General features: G+C 35.4%; 2 protein-coding genes across 3 annotated transcripts; one reads left to right on the top strand and one right to left on the bottom strand.

Moving 5' to 3' along the window:
- Positions 1 to 5233: 5233 nt before the first annotated feature.
- Positions 5234 to 22336, top strand: LOC132044829 (uncharacterized). 2 transcript variants are annotated; one of them, XM_059435363.1, is made up of 18 exons: positions 5234 to 5631; positions 7585 to 7794; positions 9192 to 9287; positions 9658 to 9710; positions 9862 to 9958; positions 10049 to 10122; positions 11026 to 11137; positions 12053 to 12163; positions 13250 to 13326; positions 17815 to 17881; positions 18640 to 18705; positions 19935 to 20042; positions 20177 to 20307; positions 20472 to 20538; positions 20623 to 20690; positions 20769 to 20865; positions 21392 to 21462; positions 21555 to 22336. In XM_059435363.1, the coding sequence occupies exons 1-18, from the start codon at positions 5482 to 5484 to the stop codon at positions 22066 to 22068; spliced, it is 2169 nt and encodes a 722-aa protein (XP_059291346.1). In that variant the 5' UTR covers positions 5234 to 5481; the 3' UTR covers positions 22069 to 22336. The 2 variants fall into 2 exon arrangements, with proteins under 2 accessions (XP_059291346.1, XP_059291347.1); XM_059435364.1 differs by having other exon boundaries at positions 5235 to 5631; positions 20772 to 20865.
- Positions 13857 to 15191, bottom strand: LOC132044830 (uncharacterized). The gene is made up of 2 exons (XM_059435365.1): positions 14454 to 15191; positions 13857 to 14360 (listed from the first exon to the last, which is right to left on the bottom strand). The coding sequence occupies exons 1-2, from the start codon at positions 15178 to 15180 to the stop codon at positions 14092 to 14094; spliced, it is 996 nt and encodes a 331-aa protein (XP_059291348.1). The 5' UTR covers positions 15181 to 15191; the 3' UTR covers positions 13857 to 14091.
- Positions 22337 to 22696: the final 360 nt, after the last annotated feature.

Genomic DNA, 22696 nt, shown 5'->3' with positions numbered 1-22696 from the left:
AAAAAAATCATTTTTCAAACTTGCTCATCTTTTTAAAAAAATCAATTAATTTAATATATAACCGAAGTTGTTTAGAATTTTTTTTTTTTTTGAATAAAAGATAATTCATGGCCAGATTATTTAACACGGAACGTATTTCTTTAACTATTATCGTTTGTAACACATCTTCTCTTATGTACGAACCTAAACTTGAAATCCTCAACACATTCTCTATAGAGAAAATTAAGTCCATGTCGTGCATGCTTACAGTACAATCTCACTAGTATCACATAAGCAAACGAGACTTCACAACAAAGAAACTATTCTTCCCTTACATAGAAAATGATTTACGTATTAATAATTGCAACAACATGCATGTTTTTTTTTTCCGTTCTCCGTTCAGTGTCTGGTGTCCATATTGAGACCTCGACTAATTTAATTCGTGTCGCGTAAGACTTATTTAAGGGAGAAACGTTTTAATCGATTTTTTTCATACACAGGGCTCGAACACGAGACCTCCGATTAAAAGCGTGAAGGATCCAATTAATCTCGTCACAACTCTTGTTGGTAAGTACAACATGCATGTTTTAAACTTACACCCTTTGTCAACAGTAACACTATAACTCCACACTTCTCCAACCAAATTTCAACTATTTCCACATGCATGGCTGGCAAAACATGCACGTGCTGTTGAAGTGGTAGTTTTAATTTGCCATACTGAAGTAGTAGTATTGCCAAGATTCTCCTGTTTTCTCACCAATCACCCGCCCTTCTGTCGCATTATATTGGAGAAGTGATTTGGAGTTGTTTCAAGCAAAAAACCGGACCTAGAGAACGCCTCAACGACATGTATATATCATGTTGTATATCATGTATTTCACACACAATTTTTCATGAATATACACAAATATACAACTCTCTTTGATCCGCTTTATGTCTCTTAGTTACTATTTGGAGAGTCAAAGAATGTTTCCTTTGATGACAATTTTTTAAAAATTTTAAAATGTTAAATATGTGACTTATAATATTTTTTATGTAATTTCTATTTCAAAAAAATTAAAGATTTCATATCTAAAGTTACACCGAGTATTAATTAATTTTATCTTCGTACTTGGAAATAAGTTAATACATAAATTGAAATGGAGGAAATATTACTCCATTTTTTCCTTTATCTCCATTCATGACTTGTTTACGGACTAGTAATTTGTAGTAACTTTTGCAAGCAACAAGGTATCAACTACATCAGCAAGTGACAAGAGGTTGTTCCTACAATTTACAACGAAAGATCAAAGATTCAACTTAAGAAAAAAAAAAAAAAAGTAAGATAGAGAAATAAATAGCCCAGCTGCCGGTTGAACTTTGTAATTTCGTTTGACTTTTTTTTTTTTTTGGTTTGTCACCAGATATTCGATATTCGCTGGCCAATCAAGTGGTGGAGGCATTCTTCTCCAAGAGTGTCAATTGATACCTTTTGCTGGAAAACTACACCGTACTGTATAAATAGATATAAAAATAATTATGTATATATATTATTATATGTTGAATTCTCTTGGCTTCTTCATATATGTGTTCATTACTTATTTTAGTAAAAATTTTGATTCCGTCACTGGATCTGACTTTGCCCAGAATGTTCCATTTTGAAATTAAAACGTTCCCTACGAAAAGCAACTCTATCTTCAGTACTCGAATATGGAACCTTTAATTAGTAATAAAGGGGTATTATTCATTTATGTCTCTTCGGCCAAATTAATTACCGACAGTAGACCAAATATTTAAAATATATATACTGATATGTATATTACACGTATAGTATATGTGTATTATACGTAAAGTGTGTGTGTAGATATATGTGGGTATATTTAAGCATACATATATAAAATCTATACATTTGCTCACTATTTTGTAAATTAGAGCACCAAAAGGTATGGACCCTGACTTTCCTACTTATTACTCACCACAACTTTTGGTGGTGTTTGACTTACTTCCCTTGCAAATGTTACATCTTATCTGTCTAATTTTGGTGGCCTGACTTCATAGCTTTTCAATACTGTGGTCCAAAAACACTAGACACTTCAAATGCAAGGAGGAAACTTTGGTTCTCCTTAGTCAAATTAAGATCTCTGTGATATATTTTTACGCTACATGTATGTGTCACCCATATGCAGATATCTTGTTGATGAACGATTATATGCACGTTGCTCAATAAGATTGAAAACACAAAAAGAAAACACAAGAACTAGAAGAATTAGGTTCCTTTTTAGTAGAAAATTGTTGTAGGGTACGTTGGGAGTCATTACAATCTATGAAGTTTGATGCATATTAAGGAAACAATTCTTAAGGATATTTCGGCAACACTGATTTGCGCAATTAGATTTTTATTTACTGAAGTAATTGTTGAAGATAACACTTGTTAATATAATGTCCTGGTAGATGTACATTTTTGACAACTTCTTGTCATAAAATAGTACGGACTGCAATAATACTCCGCATTCGCTAACTTATATTATGAGTTCGCCTCTTTTAATTTTTTCTCTAACAAAACAAATACTGCATATGTTAATGAAAAACTAGTCATTTGAACAAAGCACTAGGAAGCCCCATTGACAACCTAAACTGGAAAATTGTCAAACCAAGAGATTACATGAAGTAGTGATAAAACAAACTTAGCTAATCTATGACTATAAGAATTAATGTGTCCACTTATACACGTAAAAGCTACATTATCCAGCTAATGTTTGAGACTTCTGAACTCGCCTATGGTTTAGTGGTCGTCGTCTTGATTTCGGACTAAATTATACTGTAAAAATTATATTGGATTAATATTTTCTATATCGGTGAAGTCTCGGGATCCGCTTTAAATCGAGTTGTTAATCATCTAATCCTGATATTATTTGTTTTATAGGAGTTAGGTATCCCTCGTGTTAACCATAGTAGAGTACTTATGATTTGTCTAGTAATTGTAAAAGCAAGATTTGCTGGGTTTATCGCATTAAATACCGGTATATGGTGTATGACCTAAAACATGTGTTCGATTTTAAAGCAAACATATTTTAAACTTTTAATTTTAGTTTTGATTTTCTTTTGAAACCAGCCTCACTCAGTCAGCTCCACTTTAAGAATCCAGCAGCCCATTCTTTCAATTGGGTCATGTGATCCAACTCTGCGCTTTTTTGGGGTCATCTTTTAAATTTTCTTTCTCATATTTGAAATCTTTAATTTTTGTTGATTAAAACCCATAGGTTCAATATTTAAAAAAAAAAATGTTTAAATTTCGCTATGCCCCGGCCAAATATGGGAATATTATGGTGTGTTATGCCTTATGACCTAAAACAACTGTAATTCCTTCACAAGTTCCCTCATTTTAAAAGTATGCCCTCAAACAAACTTGTTAAGCTTTTATACTTATTTTAGTTTTGATTTTCAAGTTATCTTAAACCAGCCTCACTAGTTTTTTTTTTTAATTTATGCTTGAGCTGTTCAAACTCGAACCTCAGATTTACGCGTGAACGCTCGGGGTTGCAATGTGAAGGGCAAAAATTAAAGACTAGTAATAGGATGTTAATTTAAAGGCTCAAATATGGGACAAAATTTAAAAATCCAAAAAGAAGGGCAATCCGCGCAAAAAAATGGGATGGGGTAGGCAGAAAGTAGCCCACCAAGCCCAACCATCTGGGACAGCCCAAACTACACAAAATCTGAATCATTTGGGAGCATCTTTCTTATTTTAGCTAGCTCAAATTTTGAACACCATTTTTTTATTTTTTTAGTTTGAACATTATGTCTTTACATTTCTGTTTTTTTCTGCTTTTTTGGGTTTTTTCATCACTATTGGACCTCGCACCCAATTGGTCCGGAAGAAGGATCAAATCCTCTTTTGTTGCATGATATTTTCCATTTTTGACACGAAGTAAGAAATCCCTAAATGCTAGGTCTGTTCGTGCTTTCATATTTCTTGTTAGTTTAATCTGTTTTATTTGAGGCCATAAGTATGAGTTTTGCTGGAAACGAAACCAAAACACAACAAGACATTCACGAGGCCACTTTGGATTACAATCACCAACTTAAACTTCTTAAAGAATTTTTCTTAGAAGCAGGATTGTAAAAACTATAAATAAATATAATTGATACAGGTATATGCCAGAAATTGAATTTTTATAAAGTAGCTTTCAAGTTTTAGCTCGATTGATCTATCTACCTATAGGTTAATTCCTAATGTTGGATTATTTTATTCATAACATAGTTTTCCATATAGGAAAAAACATTAATGGCATATACCAAAAATATTTTTTTAATGGGAAGTATTGAATGGATATGATCACATAGTATTTTTGTACCTCAAGAAATAAATTATATGTAATTTCAAATAACATTATATTACCTAACATTTGTTATAATTGACAGAGAATAACGTGCGAGGCACGTTCATAGAGACTAGTTATTAATAAAAGCATCAATAGACAGTGCCTGCTGATATATTTCTCAACCAAAAAAAAAAAAAAACTTTTGAAGGGTTCTGGCAGAAGAACAATTTTGGCATCTTATGTTTGTTTTAGTTTGATTGAGCACAGATTTTAAGAAAGTAAAAAAGATTTTTGAATATGTGATCTTTAACTAAAGATATGTTTAATGTATCAAAATGTCTTTTAATCTTGTGTTTAATCATGCCTTGTGAGATGTTGAACTTAACGAATTGTCAAATTAGAAAAGAGACATTCTTTTCGAAACATATTAAAAAGAAAGATAAGACAAACAAATTAAAACAGAGGGAGTACTTATTTGCTGCTTATAGGGAAAAAAAATGCAACCAAACAAGTCGTTATAGGGAATTATTTGCATAATTATGATAATCAAACTTTGAATAGATCATCAAATGTTGTGGTAGAGGGTAATACTATTGCTTTTTCGCCGAAATGACTATTTTCCGCAAGAATCTGAATTAGTCAGACCTTAGTCGGGCACTATCACAATTAGAGAAACCACAAAAAAAAAAAAAAAAAAAAATTAAAGGGATAATAACACTTTTGGTCCCTTAATTGTTGGTAAATTATAATTTTAGTTCTTGTAATATTCAATAAAACAAATTTAACTGTTAATTAATTGAGATGCGTGTTTTTAGTCTCTTTATATAAAGAATATGTCATTTAGATTATTTTTAAAATCATAGTACTATCAAATATTAGAATAATGCTTAACAAACATGAGTAATTACATGATGAAACAATTGGTAAATTTGTGAACATTTAGAGGTCAAAAGTGGACGTTACGACAAAATGTATTTTCATGGTGGACCATGAATATGTCCAAACAGTGCTCTTGGCACGCAAAATTCACACACACACACAACAGTCCCAACTTGTCCCTAGCAACAACACCTTGCCTATCTGCATGCACCATCTTATTCTTCTCTTCACTAAAATAATCCCCAAATCAACGCCATTTCTATAATTTCCTCTGTTGCGAAACCCTAATTTTGAAATTGGAAAGAAAAAAAAAAAAAGGAAAATGTCGTGGTTGAGAACAGCGATGAATAAAGCAGTGGAGGTTGGGAATAACAACAACCTGACACGTACTGTTAGGAATTACGCAGATTCCGTTGTTCAACATGCCGGTCACGCTGTTGCTGAGGGCGCTAAAATCTTACACGATCGCATTGTAAGTTTTCTTTCTCTTTTTTTTTAGGCTAAAATACAATGTATTAAATGAATACAATGTACTCCCTCCGTCCCACAATAAGTGTCACCTTAGGAAATCAAGACATAAATTGACTAGTTTTTTTCAATTCTACCCTTAGACAATAAAGTAACTTCTTTTACGGTATAGACGCTTATGACCTCCCCCTCTATGCCTTGCGGTAATGATTCCTCTGGCATTACGACCTTTACCACAACGACGCTGTCCATAGATCAAATTATTTCGTGGATTGGATTTCACTTGACTGTCTACGGTTCCATTGCGTGTGCTCGGGGTAGAAGTTTTGTATAAATGTATCGCCATGCTATTAAGTATTTTTATTTAAGTTCTTTTCTTTCTAAGAGGTGGAATAGAATAACCCGGGATGATTGGAAAAGGCACATAGTAACTTAGTATTGTTGGATTTTCAATGTCAAAAGGTTTACTTCTTGTGCATGCTCTAATCAAAAGGAAAAAGTAATTTATTTTTATTATATAGGGGTAATTTGGTAAACTTCACATTGCATTATTGGTTTCTTAATATGCGTGTTTTTGGCTAAGGTTACACTTATTATGGGAAGGAGGGATATTAGAATAGGAATAGTACTGTATAGAGTGTATTAGAATAGGAATTGTATTGAATAGGGTGTATTAGTAATGCTGGGATTAGTTGTGCTGACATTAATTTTTATTGACTATTTGGTTTGTTGTATTAAATGAATAGGAATAATACTGGTATGAGTTATGCATAGGCTTACTATGTATAAGAATAATCCCGAATAAGGCGTGTAATTAATACTTCCTCCGTTTCTAATTGTTTGTTTGGTTTTGACTTGACACGGAGTTTAAGAAAGTAAAGAAGTCTTTTGAAACTGATGGTCTTAAATTAATGATTAATCAAAATTTTATATTATTAATGCATTGTATAATGACTGGACCCTGGATTAGATTGGAGAGCCCGATAGGAAATCTAAATAGTTGTGGAAGGGGGAGGAAGATACTTTATTATATACGAGGAACTCACGAAAATCTCTGAGTGCTCAAGCATCCAATCAATTGAAATAAGGGTCAACAGAAAAAGAATAGGATTTATTATTCCTACATGTTCCATTAGTAACATTCCCTTGAGATGTTACTGCGGATTATGTAGAATGTACCAAAATGTCCTTTAATCTTGTGGTCTTAAGCATGCCACGTGGAAAGTTGAAATTAAAGAGTTGCCAAAAAAGGGAAGAGACATTCTTTTTGAAACATGCTAAAAAGGAAAGCAAGACAAACAAATTGAACAGAGGGAGTATTTGATAGTTGACTATGTGTGAAGGGGAACACATTTGCTGCATTTTTACAGTGTGATTGTTTGTATACGTAAATTAGAAGGAGAGTTAAGTATATCGTTGATGGTGAAGTAGTTGGTTGAGAATTGAAAAAATGTGCTGGTTGCAAGTCATTAATTTTAAAGAGCCGAGCAATTAAATTTTGAATGCAATCAGATTTTGCATTTCTGATCATTTAGCTCCATAAACCTGCTGGTTAGGCTTAATGTGATTTTTGTAAGTTCAATGAATGAATCAATCTACCAAGCCCAATCCTAAATAAGTAGAGATTGACTATATGAATCCTATATAGATCAATCAAAAGCAGATTACAGAAACAAATAACTGAATGCAAGTATTAAATGAATCAGAGAAAATAAACGAATGAATCTAAATAATTTGTTTGCTTTGGTGATACATCAAGCGTAAAAGAGTTATATAAAAAATTTGATTAGAAAAAGTAACAAAATGCTACAGGGCTATCACATATAAGCACAGAGCTCAAATAGAGCTCAATTGATAAGATCTTTTGTGAACTGTCTAATTCTATGTCTAGGACCCTTTGCACGTCATTTTTTATGTGAAGTAAAGAAAACATGGATAATTCGTTTGTTCATGACAGGGGAATAGGAACTTCAAAAGCTTTAAACAGACGGTCCAAAGATTGGAAGAAGCTTCTATTTCCTGCAAGGGACCAGAGAGAGTTCAGTTGATGAAAAGGTGGTTAGCTGCACTTAAAGCAATTGATAACATGTCTGAGGTTTCTGTTGAAGATAAAGAGAAGAGCAATGAGCAGCAGCATCCTTCTGAGGAGCCAAAAAAACAACAACTGGTGAGTAGGTTGATCTTGAATGCTCTTGCTCTGTTATCGTTCTCCTATTGACAAAGAAACAGGATTGAATTCGCTCCATATAGACATAATTTCTCTATTTGTGCGGCTGCGGGTTCCCATGTCATCAAAAAAAAAAAAAAAAATTCTCTATTTGTGTCTTTTAATTGCATATACGAAAAAGACAATCTTAGTAAACTAGTTTTTCTTCTTTTAAGGTTAGTCTGTCTTAGACACCATGCATTTTGGATGCTTTATTTACCACTCATATATTCAGATGAGGTGAAAAGATAAATGTTCTAACAGTTTGCCTTCATTGCTTTTCTTTGCCGTTGTTTCATCTTATGGAATTATCTTTGAAGGGTAGATCTCAATGTCTATTGTTCTCCTTCATCATGGTTTTGCTGCTTTTGAAATATTTGCTCCTCCATCCATCTCTATTTGGTGCTTTAAAATCAGTAAAGCAGCCTCTGACTTCACTTTGTCTTGTATCCTGCTGTGATGGCTCTATCCACTGATTTGACAAGCTAACCATGCTGGATCTGGTTGTGGCACTTATCTGACTCTTGCTATTACCTACCTGTTGAATTAACTTGTGCATAGTCTCAGATTAATAGCCCTTGATTATGTATGTTTCATGCACCAACTAGATTCCTGTACTTATTTGTTGCAGCATAACTTTTACCTTATCAAAAAAACTTATTTGTTGCAGCATCCATGCACACTATGATATATCATCTTGTGAGACATCGGTAAAGCAGTGAATATTTGATTGTGCCTCTTCACTATGCGCAAAATTTAATTTTAGAAGAAAATGTGGATCAGGGATCAGTTTTTTTTTTTTTTTTTTTTTTTTTTTTTTTGAGCTGCTTTTGTCGTGACATTGTATATGAGTTCTGCTGCTTCTGATCTGGGGATTCTTGCTACTTTTTCATGAGCAGTGTATGAGTTCTTTTTTTTTTTCTTCTTCTATTTATCAGTGTAATCTACTTATTGCAACCGCAATCATCTCAAATTAATGTTGATTTTTTAGATTGGACAAGGAAGACATAGCATAGTTATAAACACCCTCCACTTAAACAATAAGATTCAAGAGTAGCATAGTTATAAACACCCTCCACTTAAACAAGGGTTTGGGAGTGGTGTTTACCATATCAGGAAAAAAAATGTGATTATTTAGATTGTTGTCCCCCTCTTATCTTATTTTAGTTACAGGTCATTTCTTTATACTTTTGTTATTTAGACATGGAGCAAACTCAATGATGGAATTTTGGTGTTATATTGTCTTTTGCATACCTCTTCTTTTCTTGTTGATTCCATTTCCATTCATCCTTCACAAATTACATTCGCGATATTTGGTTTCATGCGGATTGACTTAACCCATGATTATAATTTTATAGGTTCTCTATTACGATTCTGAGATGGGGGGTGAGCCACTGAACTTTCGTGATGTCTTTCTTTACAGTAAAGCTTTGGAGGGCATATCGATATGTATGGTATGCTACATTTCTAAGTCCTGCTTGATTTCGGCAAAGAAGTTGCAATTTCTCTTGGTTTCTCCTTTAACTCTTGTACCTGTTTCACTTTGGCTCAATTTCGATCTTCCTGACTGCTCTAATCTTTTCAAGAAGTGTTACATCTATTGTTTTATTTGAGCAAAGACACCTATGGAGAATGTTTTATTTGAAAAATATTTATAACAAAATGTTATTTGTCTGACGATACCTCTGGAGAAATGTTGGTGCTTTATGTTTTGTCCGCCAGGTTGTGTAATATCTTTTGGTCTAGGACTTTCTGCATGTACTCTGCTTGTTGTGTGGATCTCAAATTGCTGATCGCGTAGGTTAACTCTTTTGTGTGATTCAGATTCTTGAAGCGCCAAATGAAGAGGAAGTCTCTCTCCTCCTTGAATTATTTGGGTGAGTTCATTTATCATAGTCCATGAGTATGTGGTTTTCATAGCATGCATGTGATTTTGATAACATGTAAGTCAACTGTCTTCCAGTACGTGGTATATGGGGAGTGGGTACAGTTATTGACAGAAACTTTACTGTATTTGGTCACACGCAGACTCTGTCTCACTGGGGAAAAAGCGGTTCACAATGCAATAGTCAGCAGCATCCAGGATCTGGCAAAAGCTTTCTCAAACTACCAAGATGAAGTATTGGTAAATGGACAGTCTTTCCATCTTTTATAAACATATGCCATAATTGATAAGCTCTTGATTTTGGTGGCTCTCCGTTCAATCCATTGACAGGTAAAACGTGAGGAGCTATTGCAGTTTGCGGAAAGTGCCATCACAGGGTTGAAAATTAACGCAGATCTCGGAAGGTATCACTTGTTATAACACCTGAAACTTTTGACATCTTTGTACAAGTGAACCCCAGGGTTGGAGCCTAATTATTTTGAAGTGGATTTTCTCTCTTGTTTTCAGAGCTTTGGCTGATTGAGCTTAGTTTCTTTTTTCTCTAGTCGATGAGTAAGCGTCTTATTGTTTTATGATAAGTGCATCTTATTAAGGCAAGAGACGGGAAAACTCCTGCTAACTTAATTTATTTGGGATGGAAAAGAAACAACAATACATTTAAACATGGTGTTGTCAACCTTTCAAAACAGTTTTTTTTTTTTTTTTCTTTTAAATGACACTGTCTTATTTCCCTTTGATTCCTTAATATTCCTTCTATGTAAATGAAATGATAGTTTTAGAGCCTTTTAAGAGTGAAAAAAGGGAACATACAATATCTAAAGGCATTTCCCTTTTGTATAAGTTTTGGGGTAACATGGAATATCAGTTTTTTTTTTTTTTTTTTTTTTTTAAATTAAGATACGGTTGGTATAGCAGAGGTAGTTGGTATAGCAGAGGTAGCCAGTCCTTGAAACATGACCAAGGAGAAACATTTGAGACTTTTGTGATCTTAAATTTGTTTATGAAATTATGTTTAGCCAGAAACGAATTCATTTTGACCATTCAAAACAATTTGGTTGGTGATTAATGATGGTAAAATACAGGTTACAAGTTTGATGTTGGCCATTTTTTTTAAAAATATTGTTACATCGGGGGAGGGGAGGAGGAAAAGGGAAGGGGATTCCACTTGTGATGTTCGAACCTTCCACTTAATTTTGAAGTTAGGGAGGTCGCAAGTGAGCTACCACTCAACCCCTTGATATTGTGCCATTGATCTTTGCTTTCGTCAGTTTTTGGTTTTGGTTGTGATAAGTGCTTTCCACCTGCAGAATTGATGCCGAAGTCTCCACACTGAATAAACAACTTGATGAAATAAAAACAGTGAAGGACGCAAGTGGGGATCATGAAACAATTTCCAAAGAGACTGCGGCTTCAATAGAGGTGAACCTGATCGGTTTTCTGTTTTTTCGTTGCTCCATCCACCCTATTTTATTAGGCACAATCAATCTAGCATGGGACTAAGAAGTTAATTCAAACACATCTTATAATAGCAGTAGAATGAGAAAGTATTTTAGTGGTTAAAGTTGGATTGATCAATGAATTAACACATCATGATTTAACCTTAAATTGTTAAATGAGTTTAGATGAAAGTTCTATAAAATGTTTGTTACTTGGATGAAGTGTGTCAAACATTTTGAGATGTTCCGGAATTGAATGTGCTGCATAGATCTGGGAAGGTGGTGTTTTACATATGCTAGTATTTGATAGACATAATGGTCATTTATAAAATGGAAATATTCTCCATAGAAGAGGTATGCAATGGAGTATTCAGGCGCTTCTCTCCATTTACTTCGAATTCATAAATCTGATCAGTCATTCAGAATTTCCAAATATGATCTGACCCTGTTTTATAAGATGGTAACATATGTTTCACTCCAGAGAAGAAGAATACTTCAGTCTACAGTCTTGACGAGTTATTGTCTTTCTGTAGGCCTTATCTAGAAGGAGAAGTTAACATGTTTTTAGTTTTCATTGTAGTGTTTTGTCATGGCAAGTGATACATGAGGTTACTGCATGATATTCATTTTCCGTTGCATCAGCAATGGATACTTAAAAATAATTGGTAAATAAGTGTGTCTTAACTTGCCACAAACAAATAGTTCTCAAAAACCTTGTTATTTTATGAATTAGCTATTGAAGATGGATGTTGCATTAGGGGCTTTAATTAATCTAAAGCATGATAAGTGACCAAAATGAAAGAAATTTTTCTAGCACTCATATGTTAGGCCAACCTACTTATCTTTTGTCATTCGAAATATATGACATAGTTAAATGACTGTTGTATTTTTCCAATAGGCTCTAAAAGCGGCACTTGCACATATTCGGGTCTGCTCCAGATTAGAAGGGCTTCTACTGAAGAAAAAATCTCTTCAATACGGGGACTCTCCGGAAGTCCATTCTCAAAAGGTATATTATTCCTTTAATCTGATCTTATTTGTTTTCTGAAACAAAAGGCCTGGTCTCCCTTCTTGGAGTGTATCATGCTTCTCCTTTGTTTCATATGTTGTCAGTCAAAAACTTGATATATCATATATGTGATGTACATTAGTTTTGGAAGTCTCTGAGACGTTTGCCCCAAGATGATATTATATGCCCGAGTATACTTTTACGCCTTGGGTTGTCCGTCCAGTATGTTGCGAAATATTTCTTAAATTTTCTTTTAAGTATTTGATTAGTACATACATAGTTTGTTTTCTTATTTTCTAATTTAGTATTCATTGACTTCGATATTGCTATGGGCCTAGATATTTGACTTCTGTACATTTCCTTTTTGAATTTTACAATTTTTAATGTTCTTTTTCCATCATATCCATATATTTTATTTATTTCTTGGTGCTTTCTCCATTATAGGTAAAACTCCTGCCTCTGAGGATACTTATTTATGCCAATTTATTAGCAGTATAGATTCCTTTAAGCTCAAACTCATGATCGACCTTTTTTATCAAGCATGCCATTATTGGCTGAGTTTACCATACTTCAAATTTTCACTAATGAATGATTTTTGTTTCCTTGGAGGCTTTCTTTTTCTTTCTTCCTCTCTTATTAATTTGTTTTGCTTTTCATTTTTGTTTCCTTTTCGAGATAAGTGTTCTACACTTTTTGATGAAGAGCTTATTGTTTGTTCTACAGTTCTACATCTACAATTACATTTTGTAAAATAACTGCTTCGGTTCTTCCCTCTCTATTTGTTGGGATAGGGTATCGTGGATATCAAATAAGCTATTTTCAATTGTTAAACCAAGCCTTTCACTTTGTTTCCCTGTCTTTTGTCTTCTGTGCAAGTATGCTTGAAAATATAAGGTCAACATGTCCTAGCTCCTTTAATGCTCTGAAACATCATGCTTCTGATAATTTCTTTTTGACTAAATTTCATTAGCACAAAGACCTGTCAGATAGATGAGGCATGTTGTTTCTAGCAAAGCATCCACTCCTCTACACAATTAGGGGTTTTGCATCTTCTACAATATTCAAGCAATATTCAACTCTTTGCAGGTTGATAAGTTGAAACTCTTATCTGAATCTCTTGCTAGCTCCACCAACAAATCTGAAAAGGAGATCTCAGATGACAGGTTAAAACTGCACATTTCAATTTCTCTGTCTCAGTGTTCTGTTACAAGTCGACAAAGTTGCAAATTATTTGATTAGCCACTAACAAGGCCAAGACCTTGGCCTCATATATGCTTTTTTTTTTTTTTTTTTTTTTTTTTGAGATGGGAACAAACTGTATTGAATCAAAGTGCCAGTGATAGGCCATAGTTAGAGGGAGTCTAGCTAAAGCTGCACAAAAATAATGAACTAGCAACTAAAGAGACTCTAGAAATTGTATGAGCGTCTCTGTGTCATCTATGTACTTTTCTTTACACCAAACATACAAAAGTCGAATACAATTAAGCTTTATCTTCTGGATAGGGTTGCTTTTGTTATCAAAACATCTTGAATTCCTTTCCTTCCAGATAGTCCACCATATGCATCCTGGGATCATACTGACATACTCCAATATTTTCTTTGAGCTTTTAGTCCCTCCCCTTCTGTTCCAACTAGATATCATACCTCATGTATGAACTGGCATTGCCCAACTCAAACCAATATTAGCAAGAAATATGTCCCACAATTGAGTAGTCACCCTAAAATGCAAAAAAAGGTGACTGTTCGTTTCTGCATACAGTCCACATAAGTGACAGATAGAGCCAACTTGTATTCCCCCTTCTTTGTAGTCTGTCTTTTGTTAAACAAGCACTGTACTACCAACCAAACAAAGCATGCCAGCTTGTATGGTATGTTTGTCTTCCAAATTTGTCTCCAAGGCCATTGTACTTGAAGACTGTTGTTGTGATTCATCCAAAGGTAAGCTGTCTTGACTGAAAAGACTCCTGATTTGTCTTGCAGCCACCATAATCTTTCTCAGGTAAGACTCCGTTGAAGAGATTAAGTGTGCTGAGGAAGGCACTGAATCTGTCTGTTTCGCAGTCATTCAAAAGTCTTCTGAAGCTAAGGCCCCATCCTTGGTTATTCCATACCTCATTTATATTGGCCCTTTGCTGCTGATTTAGGATGTAAACATCTGGATAAAGGTGCCGGAGAGAGCCATTACCTAACCAGTTGTCTTCCCATAAAGAAATATGTTGCCCATTCCCAACTTTGAATCTGGTATTAATGCTGACGATACTCCAAAGATTTCTGATAGTCCTCCAAACACTAACCCCATAGACAGTGCTGACAGATTTGGTTTTCCACGCATCGTCCTCCCCATATTTTTCTTTAATCACCTTCTTCCATAGTGACTGATCTTCATTTGAGTACCGCCAGAGCCATTTCATAAGTAAACTTTGATTCTGCTTCCTAAGATTTTTCATACCAAGCCCTTCTTGTTGTTTGCTTAGTGTCAGAATTTTCCTCTTGACAAGATGGATGCCCCTTTTATCTTTGTTGCCTTGCCACAAAAAATTGCTTCTAAACATATCCTGTCTCTTCTCAACTTTTGGAGGAATGGGAAAAAGAGACATCAAGTGAGTTTGCCTGCCACCCAAAGAAAGGTACTGGCTCTTCCATCTTGTGAGTTTTTTCTCACATTTCTCTAAAACCCCATTCCAAACGTCCAAAGATATGCTATTTGCACCAAGTGCCATACCAAGGTAGGTTGTCGGCAGAGATCCCACTCCTCCTAATATATCAACACACTGCTGGAACTGTTGAGGCTCATTTACTGGAAACATTAGGCTCTTCCTCCAGTTTATATGCAAACCTGACACCCCTTCAAAAATAGCGAGGATGATTCTCAAAATCTTCATTTGGTCAGCATCTGCATCACATAGGATAATTGCATCGTCTGCATACAGCAGATGTGTAATCTCCATGCTATCACCTTGCCTGCTACTGACCTTGAAGCCTCTAAGCCAATTATTCCTTTGAGCTGTGATCAACATGTTATTGAGACCCTCCATGGCAATCAGAAGGAGGAAAGGAGAAAGAGGGTCTCCTTGTCTCAATCCTCTATGTGAAGGAAAAAAACCTTCAGGGGACCCATTGATTAAAACTGAAAATCTGACAGTACTGATGCAGAATTTTATCCAATTCACCCATTTGGTGCCAAAACCCATTCTCTTAAGCATGTTTAACAGGAAACCCAGTTCACATGATCAAAAGCCTTCTCTATGTCTAGCTTGCATAGGATTCCAGCTCTGCCCTCTTTTTTTCTGGAGTCTAGACATTCATTTGCAATCAATGCAGCATCCATGATTTGTCTGCCTTTAATGAAAGCCATTTGATGTGAATCCACCAACTTGCGCATTACTGTCTTGAGCCTCTCTGTCAGTAGCTTGGAAATGATCTTGTATATACTGCCTATCAAACTAATAGGCCTTTAATCCCTCAGTTCCTTTGCATCATTTTTCTTAGGTATCAAAGGTATATATGTGGCATTGAAACTTTTTTCAAAAAACTCTTCACTGTAAAAGTTTTGAACTGCCAACATGATGTCTGCTTTGATCACCTCCCAGCAATGGATGTAATTTGAAACCATCTGGCCCTGGTGCTTTATCAATGGCACAAAGCTTGATACTGTCTAGAACCTCTTGTTCATCGAAAGGCCTCTGAGGCCATTCCCTTTCCTGTTCAGTGATCACAGGACCATCAACTTGGTTGAACTCTGGCCTCCAACTTTCTGCTTCTGAGTAAATGTGCTCATAGAATTTGATTATTTCCTCTTTGATAACCCTGGGGTCTTTGTTTCTACTTTTCCAACCATTAAAAGATCGATGTTGTTATATCTTTTATGGGCATTAGCAGTCCTCTGAATTTTTTTTTTTTTGTGTTTTTTGTCCCCATGTTTTAGCCATTGCACTCTTGATCTTTGTCTCCAATGTATTTCTTCATTGACTGCTAGTTCTTCAAATTCAGTAGATAGATTGGTTTTTAATGCCAATTCATCACTGTCCAGGCCCCTCTGTTGCTGCACTTTATCTAAATCTGCAATTTGGTTAAAGGATGCTGATTTTCTTCATTTTGAGATTACCATATGTGGTCAGATTCCACTCTTTAAGTTTGAACTTCAATGCTTTCAATTTACTTGCTAGTATGAAGTCTGGTCTTCCTACAATGTCAAACGAGTCCCACTAAATTTTCACCTGATCTTTGAAACCATCAACTCTTAGCCACCAGCTCTCAAACTTGAAGTATGACTTTGAGTTATCCCAATTTCCACAGCTCAAGGATAAAGGCCAGTGATCTGAGATGACCTTAGGCAAGATTGTCTGCTTGATCTTAGCCACCAGCTCTTATCTTTTATTTGCTTCTTATGACGGCGGTGTCTGTGGCAGCTTGTGTGCACCCTGACTATTCCACCGGGTACCTGCTACGTCCTACATGTAGAGGTACCGGATAACTGTAGGCAGATGGGAAGAAATCACCTAGTGTTTTTTGCCTCTACTGGGATTTTAAATCTGAGTCCTTATAGCTCTCTTCCCACTTCATTGACCACTAGGTCACACCCTTTGTGCAAACTGCTTTTCATCTTTTATTTATATTGCATTATGGTAATGGCAGGGGTATCTCTCCCTCAAGTGCATAGGAAGTGAATTAAAAAATGCTTGATGCTCAAGTCAAATTTAGATCCTCTCTAACCAAAAAAAAGAGCATTTGTATCACCACCGCTGATATATTTCTAGATAAAGGGCTATGGCATCATTTATGTGAAATTACTTGGGCTTTCTACTTGGGGAATTGATACCAAGTTAGCATGGTTCTGTATAAGTTGTTTTGGATAATATGGAACTCCTATGAAAAGCATATTTCATTTTGGAAACAACCTCTGAGGCTTTAACATTTCCGGTAAGCATGGCCAATAACATCATTTATCCTGGGGCAATATCTGGATCTCTTTTCCGAGGTTGGAATTGAATTTAGAGGCTGATTTTCCACTTATGTGAGTAGTTCTGTATGCATTCAAGAATTGGAAACTCCTCACCTTAAAAAGGCTTGAAAGAAAAGTTATTGCTTTTTGAGAAGTTCCTTGTATTATCTTGCTAATTATTCTGTTAAACAAAAATATCTTACTAGACTATCACGCCTCCAAGCTCAGAGATGTTAAAGTATTTTGTCAATATACTGGCCCTTGTTGAGAAAAGCATCGAAATTACTAGGTTGTCAACTTGTCATACAGCATTGCATAGCATGGATTGTAAGTGGTTAATAGAACAGACTGGTCAGGCTACCCATACTTGACCTGATGAATCTAATTTGTTGGTCTTTGTACAAATGATGTTGGACAATTGAATTGTTTCTCTTTAATATTAAGTTCTGATTTTCTTTAGAAAACTGCCAAGTGATTTGAGTGTCAAATCGAAGTTATTGAGTAGGTTTTTGTTTAACCATGTGTTTATTTATAGGGATTATCAGCATGAAATGTCTGATGATTTCATATACAGTAATAGTGTAACACCTTATTCCATCAATACAATGATGACTTGTATTAAGTGTTTTAAGCTGGTGCTTCTTGGAAAAAGTGCTAATGTGTATCTACATATCTAATTGGATCTATTGTCATTTCTTACTGTGGACAGAATTCAGAAAGAGGAGGCACTAAAATTTCGTGTTGCCAAGACCGGTGAAGTTGATGAAATAGAGAAGGTAGTGTGCTTATAGGACATTACATTGTTGTTGGAATGCTACATAAAGTGTGGGTAAATAAAAGATAGGTTTTCCATGCATCTTGAAATTTCCTGCCTTCTTCCCTCTTTCTTAGAATTCAACATTTATGATATGTTCTGCATCTTGTTCGCCCACTCTCCGTTCAGGGTGATTCGAACTTAGGGGAAGGTCTTCCACCTTTAAGGTCATAGCACCCGTACTTGAACGCTTACTTTTACTGCTCTTCTCGGGTTCACCTCTTTTCGAAGACATGAAGAACAATCAACCTCTCTACCTTAAGACTTCTAACATGGTTGATTCTAGATAGATCACGGTAACCCACACCCCCCTACTCTACAAAACAAAGAGTGGAAAATCTCTTCATAGGGCAGTGTAGTTGTACAATTATAGTACCATAGGGATGGTGAGAGTTCATAAGAGCCCGAATTTAGATAGGTTTTATCCTTAGTTCATTACTCAAATTACGAACCCTTAACCTCTTTGCGAATTCACTGTTGAACCTTAATGGGAACCTGTTTTTGATATGTGGTCATAACTTTCAAGAAGAGAATAAGAAGATGAACACCCTTTATACCGTGTCTAGTTATGCTTCATACCTCCTTAACATTATGTGTTGTCAAATTTTCCGCGTATTTGCCGCATTAACCTTGACAAGTTAGTGTAAGTCATTTAATCTTGTGCTTAGAGCCTTAGACTAAACATTTTGAGGTTATGGCTCCTTTGCTTCGTTTTTACAGGAATTAGCAGCTGAGATTTCAGCTCTGGAGAAACAAAGGAATGAGATTGAAGCTCAATTGAAACAGGTAATCAGTTTCTCATGGAAGTCACCATCCGTACCTTGTTTTTAAATAATTATTTACCTATAAAAATAGAACAAAACCCCTCCTCCATACAGTAAACATACAAGTTGGATGTTTCAGACTTGTTATGTAATGTATGTTCTACCTTTGACAATCTCTCCTCGTCATATGAACTTCAAGTTGTATGAAGTTGCATACTTGTATTTTAGAGGAGAATGCTAGACACTACATTTAAGTTAGATTGATGAAGGGCAGAGACAGACCTACGGGTTTAATTTGTTAGGTGAAGACAAGGTGCGCTCATCTATAGTTTTCAGATAATACGATACTTTTTCCCTTCCTTAATTCTGCAATAATTGTTTCATGCTATAAATTGAGCTAATCAAAGAGTAAAAATTCATACAAGTATGATTGCAATGATTGCCATAATGATATGGGGCGGTATGACGGTGAGGCAAGGTCTCGACAAGAAAAACTATCATCTCCAAAGGAAAGCTTCTAACCTTTTGGAATTAAATGATAATCCTTTTTTAGCTCTATTAAATATATTATGGTACACCGAAAATCTTCAATGTCAAACTGATTTGATTCAAACGCCTTTATTTTATTAAGGAATTTTATAATAAGATGTTATTTTAGGGTGAAGCATTAACTTTGTTTTGTTATCATCTGCTTTGCGATCATCCCTCTCTATCTCTCTTTTTAACAAAGAATATAATGATGACATTGAAATTGTTTACATTTTAGCTCCCATCTTCCAGTATTTCCCACATAATAGGCCTTGGTTAGTTTAAGAAGAGTAATATACCTTTCACAAAAACATTTAGGTTCCTGGTATATAGTCAAAAAATTCACTGTGAAAATAGTGGTGGTGAATATTCACTGTATAGGATTCATCAAAAAAAATATTCACTGTATAGGTTCTGGCGGAACAGAGCCTAAATGCTAATGCGACTGAGAATTGAATAACCCAGTATATAGTTTTTGAGGTTAAATCGTAATGCGTTCTTAAATCAACTTTAATAACTAACATGTTACATGATTATTAACTTGCGTCACTTGTGTTTCCACACAATGTTTTCCATAAATGATAAGTCAGGTTGAGATAATATAGAAGGTATTCATGATAAGTCTTCTCTAACTGGAAAGAATTTGAGATTGCTTTAGATTTTTCCATTTAAATTGTGCTAATTTTCCATGTTACTGTCCTGGCTAAACTGGGTTTCTTTTAGGTCAATATCTCCTTGGCAGCAGCTAATGCACGCCTTCACAATGCCAGAGAAGAGAGGGATCAATTCTACGAAGCTAATGATCAGATTGTTGCTCATTTAAAAACTAGGGTACGGCTTTTATTTGCTTTTAATACTCAATTCTTCTTTGGCTTAACTTCTACCTCCAGTTCCTAAGCTGTATTCGATATGAATCTCTATTGTTCTCATTTACATTTGGCCATAAGTTCTCTACATCTTTGTAGGAAGACGAGCTATCAAAGTCCATTGGCTCATGTAGAGTGGAAGCAAATGTTCTTAGTTCATGGATCAAATTTTTGGAGGACGCTTGGGCTCTTCAGTCCTCCTATACAGAGACCAAAGACAAGGAGGCCAAGTATGTTACAGGATTTATCACATGATCATTCTTCCAAATTTCAGAAAAGAACCTTTTAAAAGTACTTTACCTAATATTATAGTTTGTTAAGCCTTATCCTCAATGTCAATGGATATACTTGGAGATGCTTTATATTTAACTGTTGCTCCCTTGTGTTCTTCTAGTGGTGAATTGGAAAGGCATGAAGATTATTTTGTGAAATTGGTCTTGCAACTTCTCTCTGCTTACGAGGTGCTTGCTTGAAAATGGTCATAGTTGCTTTGTCTATGCCGTCCTTGTAATAACTCTTTGATCTATTATGTGTTGCTTGCACAGAAAGAGTTGAGGCCTTCTATTGATCGTATTAGAAAATATGTGGAGAACTTGAAGAGTTTAGGTGAAGGGTAAGGCCTTTCTTTGCATTCATAAGCCTGTACATTTTTCTGGTCACTTTCTTAATTGCTTATTTTGTTTTCACATAGCAGCTCAGCAAAAGAATCTGGTCCGGCTTCTGGTGAATCAAAAGCATTGAGTCCTAGGAAAAGTCTGGAGTTGGAGTACCTGGACTATGAAGCCAAGGTAAAAATTGACTGCTCGAGACCGAACTGATGAACTTCATGAAATTGGTATTCATGTTGAGTCACAAGCTTTGAGCTGCCTCCACTCTTTTCTGTCCAAGACCTAAATCTAGTGGAGGTCATGCAAGCTTTATCTATTCCAACTTGCTCCTTGGTCTATGATTAGTGTTGAAAATTATATCAAGTGCCTTAATTGCCTAGTTAGGAGCAGCTAGTATTTATTTTCTAATTGTATTTTATGTTTGTGCACTCCGCACTTATTGGAGTAACCAGTGTGGCACCATCCTTGTGTCTGAGCTTGAAGCTGGTGATCTTCACCTTCCCCTCATTTTATGAGTTGGAAATCTTCTTTATCATTCCAAATCCGCATAAACCCTTTTTTCTCTAAGTTTCCATATCCACGTGTTTAACTTGAAAAAACCAGTGCAGAGGCCATTTGTTTGGGTTGCTCTACCCTTCTACTTTCTTCCATCTACCTTGCAATATCAAGCTAGAATCCTAAGGGTATATGTCTCATCTTAGTGCAGATTATAACCACATTCAGTGTAGTCGACAACATGATGGAACAGTTCTATGCTCAACACGGGAAAGCATCCAGGTTTGCTTGTGCTTGATGCTTTTACTGCTTCCGGTAGCTTTTATTGGATATCAAGCTCCATCAAGTGAGCTACTTGTTCTCTTTTCATTCAGGAAAGACGATCCCAAGATTAAAGAGCTGTTTGAGAACATTGAAAAGTTACGAGAAGAATTTGAATCTATTGAGAGACCAGAACTAGAAATGGAGGTACCGGAGGTCCCGTCCCAAGAGGGAGCCGCTTCATCTCATAAAATTCCTGATGAAAGTATTTCAGATCCTGCAAAGAAGGCAGCAGAAGCCCTTGCAACTGGGGCGAAGGAGGAAAACAAACTACCTTCTACCAAAGTAGAGAAGGTGTCTGATGCTGCATCCAATAAAACATTAGACGAAAGTGGATCAAGTCCTGCGAGGAAGGCAACAGAAGCCAATGCAGCTGGCAAAAAGGAGGAAAAGAAACCAGCAGCTACCAAACCCGAGGAAATGTATGAAGCAGAGTTGGCAAAATTGGAATCTGAGTCCGTAAACGTTAACCAGGATTACTCTGCAGAAGAGATTGGCGGCTGGGAATTTGATGAGCTGGAAAATGAATTAAATTCTGGGGACTCGGGCAAACCTGGGAAAAGATAGAAACACCTAACGACAAAACTTAAAAATCTTCTATCCATGTCTAATAATGAATGGGCAGTCATTTATGTAACACCAGTATTAGAAACTATCAGACCTAAGCTGCTAAATTGAGCAGTGTTCCTAACAAGTTGTATCTCTGGATGTAGTTTCATGTATTTATTCTGTGTAAATTCACGAACTTGTGGAACTGCATTTCATATCAGGATCATGTAGAAACTTTGTTAGGATGATACTATTCAAATGTAGTCTACTATTAAGTTTGTGCTGACTGCTGAGGACTAGACAGGGAAGCCCGAAAATATTCACTCACAGGCTTAGATTTTATTGGCATTGTTCTCTGATCTGAGGACTAGACAGGGAAGCCCGAAAATATTCACTCACAGGCTTAGATTTTATTGGCATTGTTCTCTGATTTTTTCCAGTGGAAGTTGGCTGTACTGCTACTTGGATGGCCAAAAATACCCTGAAAGTTTTAAAAAAATTCACGGTACACAATTTTTAAAAATTATTCAACTCGTATCCAATTTTGACAAATATTAGACGTATGATATCTGAAATTTCATATGGTTGAAGTTAAGACATTTCTACTGAAGTTTAAGTGAAAATGGTTAAACTTAAGCTTTAGACA

The sequence above is a fragment of the Lycium ferocissimum genome, unplaced genomic scaffold (genome assembly GCF_029784015.1).
Source record: "Lycium ferocissimum isolate CSIRO_LF1 unplaced genomic scaffold, AGI_CSIRO_Lferr_CH_V1 ctg525, whole genome shotgun sequence".
Taxonomy (NCBI): Eukaryota; Viridiplantae; Streptophyta; class Magnoliopsida; order Solanales; family Solanaceae; genus Lycium; species Lycium ferocissimum.
Note: the sequence above shows the minus strand (reverse complement) of the source record. Positions and strands in the feature narration are given on the sequence as shown.